We start from the raw sequence: 9,436 nt of genomic DNA, 5'->3' as shown, positions 1-9,436 counted from the left end.
TATTATTATTATTATTATTATTATTATTATTATTGTTGTTGTTGTTGTTGTTATTGTTGTCCACCAAGAACTGATTGACTGTTTTTATTCCGACTCTTACTTTGAAGGGAGACGCTGAACGGAGAGCCGCTTCCGGTGGGTATGTTCTCGTCTGAGCCGTTTCCGGTGTGGATGCCGCAGCTGTTTGTGTTTCCAGCATCAAAATGACCAAACTGCAGCTGCTCAGCGCCTACCTGACGGAGCGGCTGACGGCGGTGGTGAAGGAGGTCCTGGACGTGGTGGAGGACACGGTGGCGGAGTACCGCGAAGAGACCGCGAGGACCCGGCGCGAGAACGAGAGCCTGCGGAGGCAGCTGCGGGACATCCTGCTGCTGGAGGCCGAGACCAAGTGGCTGAGTAAGGCCCGCTGCTCCACACTCCCACTGAAAAAGCGGCATTTTAAGCTTTTTACGGGTTTTAAAGTCACCTACCGGGAACACCGCGGCTTTCAGCGGGGTTCCGAGCCGCTGTGGGTTCACTCGTTTCTCCGGCTGCTGCTGAAGGAAAACATGTTGGCTCGGTTTATTTTCCGCGGTTTGTCTTCCTCTGGAAAATCAGCTGATTGTTGTGATTTCAGCCTGAAACACGCCGCTGCTTCCGTCAGGCCGGATTAACCTTTTAAACTTTGATAGAAATAAATAAAAGGAGAATATTTCACACGGTGCAGCGTTTAGGTTGGATTTTATCCCAGAAGAAGGAAAAAAAAAAATCACATTTAGACGATAAAACTTAGACATTTCCAATCTAATCCACTTTATCCACCTTTGCTTATTTATAAAATAGTTGTAAAATAGCTTTATTTCTACTGTTATATTATTATTCAGTGTTATTATTATTATTTTTTATTATTCAGCATCTTATCACCGAAACGAGTTCCTAGTGAATTGTTCAATAAAAGACTGATTATTTATAAAGCACATTTTTTAAAACAGAATGTAGCTGCACAGAGTCCAATATCACAAGATAAAATGAAATCATAATGTTGCTGAGGTAATAAAAACAGGTAAAACAACAATAGATTTGGTCATCTATAGAGGATGCTGATTGGCATCGTGTAGCATCCTCTCTGCTGCTGTGATGGAGGAAGATGTGGTTCAGCGTGGTCCTGCCGAAAGCTGAAGTCTCCCCTGAAAGAGACGTTGCTGTCTGGAAGGCAGCCAATGTCCTCGGCGTAGAGCTGCACGATTATGACCAAAATAATAATCACGATTATTTAGAGCAATATTGTATTCACGATTATTAATCACGATTATTCATTGTGTTCTTCAAAAACATGTATTTTTAATGCACCACCAGTAAACAACCTACATGGCAACTCTACATTATATTACGCTCCCTCATTATTCCCTCGACATTTTTCATACAGCGCCCCTCTGGAGAAATATTGTCTTATTTCATATCCAGTGTTTTGATGCAGCTGTATTTTCTATTCTCAACATGACTTGTTCTCATCAGTCTAAGACTTGTTACATCCTCCATGAGGAGCTTCGTCGGAAGCCAGGAGATCAATTCGGACGGCGATGTCGGCTTTTTGTACAACGAAGCTGCTTATTTAATTTTAATTTTATTTATTTAATTTAACTTCATCGTGTATTTTAATGCCACATGTTTACAACCGTGATCAGCTGTTTAATCAAAACAATCCATTTTACCCGTAATAGGGAAAAGCAGCATCTTACCGCATCATGCTTGGTATTAAGGCAGCTTAATGAAGCCTTAGCCGCGCGTTCGCCCCCTGGTGGTCGGCAGACTGCTGGTTGAGAACATGAAGGATCAGAGACGCTGCAGCAGAGCCGCGTTATGCAGCCCTACCTCTGCGTGCTTTTCACCAGTGATTACAGCCATGTTGTTTTTTATTATCAGACCATTTCTTTTGTTTGTTTTTACCTCGTTTGGGATGCGAATCGTTTTTAACATTATTATCATTCATTTGTTTTGTTTTGGATCATAAGAGTTTAAATGGAAACAGTCTGACCCATAAATGAGAATGAAAATCCTCATTGCTTCTCAGACATGGAGTTGTGGGTTGATGAAACATCTTGTCTGTGTTTTCTCATTTTGTTTACTCGTTCTTTTGTTTAGATGTCCTCCTCTTTGACAGGAAATGTCTCATTTTGTTTAATGTCTTAAATATTTTACGTTTAACACTAATAAACAAAAACTAGCTGACCATGTCCCCAGCGCACAGTAATTCCTTTTGATTCTCAGAATATTTTGATTGTATTATTCCCATTAGATAATGGGATCTTCAATAAGGATCTTTTTTTTTAGTTCGTTTGGCTGAGATTGGTGAAGCTGTGTCGACATCTGAGAGGCTTTACCTCCCTGAGGTGCTCCTTTATGTCCAACCATGTCACTGACTCGTCTGATAATTAACCTGATGAGCTTTAACGGCTTCCTCGAGGTGTATATTTTCTGTTTCTGTATATTTAATGGGAACCAGAAGCTCACCAGTATCTGCGCTTGTTCCCGGCATACAGAGATTCCTTCTGATTGTCTGATGAACAACTTTTAGAGCCAGTTTGTCTCAGATTGGTGAAACTGTGTCCATCTTTCAATCTGAGAGACTCTGCCTCACTGAAATGCTCCTTTTGTTGCCAGGCTGTTGCTCTTCCTCCAGGTTTTCCACCTTGCGTTGCAGGCGTCGCTCAGACTTCAGTCTCTTCTTCATTCTGATGGGTTTTTGTGACCAAACTGCAGGTTTTTTACGCCACTGTTCTGTTTCAGGGTCCACCAGGTCCAGTCTGGGTTTTGTGGCGCCGGATCAGCAGTCCGGTGATGTGGAGCGGCGGTCCTGCTCGGAGGAACCGGACTCCACCCTGAACCAGCCTAGACCGCCTCCGTCCAACGCTGCTAAGCCGTCACATGAGCAACTGGTTTCTGTGCAGCTGCTGTCGGTTCAGAGGGAGACACCACCGGTACCGGTACCAGTACCAGCGCCGCCGGTTCTCCTCCAGGAAGACAAGAAGCCCACCGAGTCCTGGGAGCCAGTCCTGAAAGCTGATCCATCGCTGGAGGTGTTAAAGACGGCGTCACCGCTCTCCTCGCTGGATCCTCCTTCTTCTTCAGCTCCTAAAATGTCGGCGGAGGTTCCGGAGACGAGGGAGGAGCCGCGGGCGCAGCCGCGGCCTTCCCGGATCAAAACGGAACCGGAGGACACGGGCGTAGCCGAAACTAGCGTGGACTGTGTGATGGCGAGCGCTCATGTCGTTGTGGAAGAGCCGAGCTTCAGGAGCCGGGCGGAAGCCGACAATACGGCGGTGGCGCGCGGCGCCGACGGGACCAGGAAGTCGGCTGATGAGGGCGCCACCGTCGCTGCTGTCTTCGTCCCTGAGCTGGTGCACCGCTGCCCCCGCTGCGGCGAGGCGTTCGGACAGGCCGCCAGCCTCCGCCTCCACCTGGAGCAGAAGAGGAAGACCTACGCCTGCGACTGGTGCTGCAAGTCCTTCGCACAGTCGGCTGACCTGCGGCGCCACCTGCGCACGCACACGGGCGAGCGGCCACACCGATGCACCTTCTGCTCCAAGAGCTTCAGCCAGCGAGGAAACCTGCGGCGCCACCTGCGCATCCACACGGGCGAGCGGCCGTACAGCTGTCCGTTCTGCTGCCGCACCTTCAGCGATGGCGACACCATGAAGAAGCACAAGCGCACGCACTCCGGCGAGAAGCCGTACCGCTGCGCTCAGTGCGCCAGGACCTTCGCCAGCGCCGGCGGCCTGCAGCTCCACCTGAAAAAGGACATGTGCTTCGTCGCCAACGCCTGATCAGGCGCCGCAGGACCCAGCATCACCTGCAGACCCTCCTGAGTAGCTCAGAGGAACGACATCAGGAGGAAGGCCTCCGTTTCCCAGCCTGGCGACAGCCAATCAGAATCCTTATGTCAGGAAACTGTCCAATCAGAGACCAGGGTGGAAACTAGAGCAGCGGGTTTTACGAGCAGGACGAGGCAGCGGCTTGTCCTTGGTTAGCTCGACGAGAGCGGCGTTCAGAACCGTCACAAACCAGCAACACGCCGGTTTTGATCCGAAATGGTCCGGACCAGCAGGTCGCGGTCGAGTCTTTAACTGCGTAAAAAACCAAGTTAAATGTAAAATCATAAAAATCAAAGAAAACATAGAGAAATGTGTTTCAGATTAAACTATCGTTCGAAATATTTACGTCTGGAGTTTAAACGATACGTCGAGTTCCACCTCAGAACTCTGCGGAGCAGCCTTGCGTCTCCTGTGTGACTCCCCCTGGTGGTGGGAGGCCAGAACGTCATGAAATGCAGTTTCAGATCAACATGTCTTGTCTGCAGTTTTCCTTCTGACCAGCAGGTGTCAGTACCGAGACATGAAGCTGCAGCGAGCAGGAACACCACTAGATGGAGCTGTAGCTGTGTAAACACTTCCACATACGTTGGTAATCTCAGGTGTGTTAAAGGCCACATTCCATCCTTCCGCAATGAGAAAACTTCCTCAAGTTGCATGCAGCTCTAATTATTACACCTTTCACATGAAAACCAGTTTGTAGTCCTGCTCTGCCTCTAAAGTTAGCCATAATCATGTTGGATACGATTACGTTACAAAAACCCCTGAAGGCACAGCTGCAACAAAAACACCAAACCCAAGAAATATATGACAGAAAATGATCTTTTTCCATCTAAACCCTTTAAGATATTTAAGATAAAATAGTTGCATTTATGTCCTACTTAGAACAGTTTACTGTTGCAGTGCAGAATATGTCCACCAGAGGGCAGAAGACCAGAATTATCACTAACACTGCAAATTGCATATAAAATCTAATTTGGTTGTTTTTATTGGATAAAACCGCTGTGCAAGCTGTCATTTTCTCAGAAGCACCACCTAGTGGTCAGAATAAAGACTGCATCCTGTTTCCATAAACAGTCTTTCTTACCTTGTCCAGCATTTAAGCAACAGAATGATGGTCTCGATGCTGTCAAGAGGAGCTTTATAGATATAATCCCCTTGATACAAGTGTTTGTATGAGGGAGTACTGCTGCACCTGGACGGGGCCAGTAGTTGCGATGTGACGTATAGAGCGAGTATAGCGACAGACGTTTAGTAACTTCTATCTCCACATTTGTTTGGGTTACAAAAGCAGAGCAGCTAGTTTCCTGTCAGCAGAGGTTTTACGCTGTGACGTGGTGAAACTAAAACTTCCTTTTTTCGTCATTTTTCTCTGTTTTTAAAGGTTCTGTTTTGTTTCATCCTGATCAGACATTGCATGGACACAAAGTGGATGACCTTGTTTTCTTGGCAGGAAGCAGCAATATGGTGCTTTACTTGGGGGGACCAGTCTGTCCAATGCGATGACGAAGAGGTTAACGTGTGGTGTATTAGATGGTTCATCCTGCATCGCCCTCTGCGTGTAAAGCTGGAAAGTCTTCATAAATAATACAAGTAAACGCTGTATTTTGAAATTCAAGTCAGTTTTACTACAACAGAATATGTGACACGTCCACTCAACAACCAATCAGCTGTTTGTAATCTTTAATCAATCATGGAAAGGGGACGTCCCACCACTGCCTGAAAGTTGTGCTCTTTTTTAGAGAATCAGCTTTTTTGACTCTGTTCCCTTCGAAGAGTCGACTCTTTCAGTTCTTTTATTTTCTGTACCACATAGTCCAGTTAAGGGTGTTGGGGGGGGGGGGGACTGGAGTCTATCAATCTCCCAGCAATCGGACGAGAGGCGGGTACACCTGGACAAGTCACCGATCCATCGCTAAACCAACATTTAGTTTCACTATCTGCGTTTCCATGACACCAGGAATCGCACAAACTAGATATCACAATTAAATCCGCTAATAGAAACACCTTCATTTCAAAAAGTGTCAAATATGGCTAAAAAGTTTTTACGCTTTCATGAGGAGGTTTTTCCAGACGTTTTGATATATCGTGAAAGTCGTGAGATTAGTTTCAGCTAAATGTTCGTATAAAGTTTATTTTGACCCAAACTGCTTCAGTCAGGATTCTGGATGGTTCCTGGCTGGTTGTGACCAGTCAGACTTCCTCCTCCTGGAGGTTTTGATGCCGTACGCTCCTGCCTGCAAGTTTGGGAACACTTTCCTACTGGGTTTAATGGGAAAATGTTCCAAAACTTGTGACCCAGGAGAAGCTCAGATGGAAATAAATGTTCGAACCGTTGATCTGAAAGTTCGGTGACTGAGACGCGGCGCGATTTGCTGGTTTGTGATGAAGAAAACGTTCCTCCATCACTTCCTCTCTCCTGGACATGACGGAGTTTACAGGCAGCTACACCTCTATTTATTTTTCTTATAATTTATTCTGCTTCAGATGTTGTCATGGTAACGACGCCTCATAAACCAGCTCGGCGTTGGCAGATCTCCGTGTGGACTCGAATACAGGTGGACTCGTGCTGTTGGCTGCTGTGGAAGCAGCAGGACTGGGATTAAAATAACTGGTGGGGTCTCTGAGGTTTGCCTCCAACTGCAGGTGGATCCAGAAATGTCGTCATGACAACAGGTTAGCTGATAAAAAGATGTTTCCTTCTGTCAGACCTGCTCACATCGCTGAGACCGAAACGTAAAGGCTGAAGGTGAAAAACACCATCTGCAGTGATCCGGTCCGGTCCGGTCCGGTCTGATCGGACTGAACTGCTGAGAATAAAAACGTGAATACGAGTCGTCTCATCGATGCTTCATTTTATCTAGTCTGTAGACGGATCAGAACCCCGATCCCATCCCCGTACCATCAGAACCCCGATCCCATCCCCGTACCATCAAAACCCCGATCCCATCCCCGTACCATCAGAACCCCGATCCCATCCCCGTACCATCAGAACCCCGATCCCATCCCCGTACCATCAAAACCCCGATCCCATCCCCGTACCATCAGAACCCCGATCCCATCCCCGTACCATCAGAACCCCGATCCCTTCCGCGTACCATCAGAACCCCGATCCCATCCCCGTACCATCAGAACCCCGATCCCATCCGCGTACCATCAGAACCCCGATCCCATCCCCGTACCATCAGAACCCCGATCCCATCCCCGCACCATCAGAACCCCGATCCCATCCCCGTACCATCAGAACCCCGATCCCATCCCCGTTCCATCAGAACCCCGATCCCATCCCCGTACCATCAAAACCCCGATCCCATCCCCGTACCATCAGAACCCCGATCCCATCCCCGTACCATCAGAACCCCGATCCCATCCCCGTACCATCAGAACCCCGATCCCATCCCCGTACCATCAGAACCCCGATCCCATCCCCGTACCATCAGAACCCCGATCCCATCCCCGTACCATCAGAACCCCGATCCCATCCCCGTACCATCAGAACCCCGATCCCATCCCCGCACCATCAGAACCCCGATCCCATCCCCGTACCATCAGAACCCCGATCCCATCCGCGTACCATCAGAACCCCGATCCCATCCAGTACCATCAGAACCCCGATCCCACCCAGTACCATCAGAACCCCGATCCCATCCAGTACCATCAGAACCCCGATCCCATCCCCGCGCCATCAGGACCCCGATCCCATCCCCGCGCCATCAGGACCCCGATCCCATCCCCGCGCCATCAGGACCCCGATCCCATCCCCGCGCCATCAGGACCCCGATCCCATCCCCGCGCCATCAGGACCCCGATCCCATCCCCGCGCCATCAGGACCCCGATCCCATCCCCGCGCCATCAGAACCCCGATCCCATCCCCGCGCCATCAGGACCCCGATCCCATCCCCGCGCCATCAGGACCCCGATCCCATCCCCGCGCCATCAGGACCCCGATCCCATCCCCGCGCCATCAGGACCCCGATCCCATCCCCGCGCCATCAGGACCCCGATCCCATCCCCGCGCCATCAGGACCCCGATCCCATCCCCGCGCCATCAGGACCCCGATCCCATCCCCGCGCCATCAGGACCCCGATCCCATCCCCGCGCCATCAGGACCCCGATCCCATCCCCGCGCCATCAGGACCCCGATCCCATCCCCGCGCCATCAGGACCCCGATCCCATCCCCGCGCCATCAGGACCCCGATCCCATCCCCGCGCCATCAGGACCCCGATCCCATCCGCGCGCCATCAGGACCCCGATCCCATCCGCGCACCATCAGCACCCCGATCCCATCCGCGTACCATCAGGACCCGGATCCCACCCCCGTACCATCAGAACCTGGATCCGACCCGGTAGCGTTCCTGCTGTGTGATCCATCCCAGATGCCTTGGCGTCCAGAGAAGTGAATGTTGCCTCTGAAGTTCAGTAAAATCTGAAATGACATTCACTGTATAACTATGTATGGTAGAGCTTGATAGAGGTTTCCATGGTAACCCCTGTAAATGTGGTTTCATCAGCTGTTGATGAATGATGGTTCTGGAAGCAGGTCCGTCTGAGGGATCAGAGAACAGAACCAATTCCTGTGTATTTTACAGGAATAACTTTAGATGACATTTGTTCTCTTCATACTCTAATTCCTCCAGATTGTTGAAAGTTTTAATAATTTCCAACTGAAACTAAGTTTTCAACAAGAGATGAAAATTCCCGTACTTTCCCAACGGAAACCGATCCAGAAGTCTTCCTGTGCACGTCCGTGTCGTTGTACTCGTGTTCATCCTGCAGGGGGCAGCGCGGCACCTCCCTTTCAGCCCTGTATGAAAACACACTCTCTCCACCATGTTGTTGCATTCCAAATTTATTTGTTGCATCGTACATAAAACACCTGATAGAAATGTAAGAACACCTGTAAAGCACAAGATCAGTGTAAACAACGATATTGTATCGAAAGCCACATTCGTACATTCAGTCGTGCATAAAAGAGGAACGATAAACACTGTAAACAGAAGAACCCTGAACCTGATGCTTCATATTGTATAGAAAACAGGCAGGTGGGGGAGGGAGGAGGGGGGTTGGAGATATAAAGTATACCAACATATTGCATCATGCAACAACGAGGAAGAACCACTTGTTTTGATATATCATCATCATCATCAACTACAGAAAGTTGTTTTCACAGTCTTACTGAGGAGTGCAATAGAAATGTGATGCATGAGCTGATGGAGGATCTGAGCAGGTGGAGGATCTGAGATGATGGAGGATCTGAGCAGGTGGAGGATCTGAGATGATGGAGATTTGGATTAAAACGGAAAAGGATCAGACCCTAAACGGAAGCTGCCAACTTTCTTTATTTTCCATTCAGACGTCCCAGAAAGAGCTGCAAAGCCTCTCCAGGCGCCGCTGGATCCTTCAGAATAAATCTCCAGAGTGTTACGTAACCTCAGTCAGAGCGCTGCTGTATGACATTAAATAAATTAGTTCGGAGGAAATGGTGGAGAGTAAAACCTTAGATTCTGAAGAGAAGCGTATCAACGGCTGGGCGCTGTGCGGCCTCATAGGGCTTTAAACTTTACTGGGAGGCTTGTTACTGAGT

The 9,436-nt window shown here is 49.0% G+C and overlaps 1 protein-coding gene across 1 annotated transcript in view; it reads left to right on the top strand.

The window, feature by feature from the left end:
* Nucleotides 1-5,654, top strand: part of LOC306765528 (uncharacterized protein) — a 9,358-nt gene extending 3,704 nt beyond the window's left edge. Inside the window, exons 2-3 of the mRNA XM_079253010.1 lie at nt 108-396; nt 2,767-5,654. Of these exons, the coding sequence (XP_079109136.1) occupies nt 204-396; nt 2,767-3,803 (1,230 nt within the window). The 5' untranslated portion in view covers nt 108-203 and the 3' untranslated portion in view covers nt 3,804-5,654. The remainder of the gene's footprint in view (nt 1-107; nt 397-2,766) is intronic.
* The last annotated feature ends 3,782 nt before the right edge of the window (nt 5,655-9,436 follow it).

This window comes from Telmatherina bonti (genome assembly GCF_933228915.1).
Source record: "Telmatherina bonti genome assembly, chromosome: 14".
NCBI lineage: Eukaryota > Metazoa > Chordata > Actinopteri > Atheriniformes > Telmatherinidae > Telmatherina > Telmatherina bonti.
Note: the sequence above shows the minus strand (reverse complement) of the source record. Positions and strands in the feature narration are given on the sequence as shown.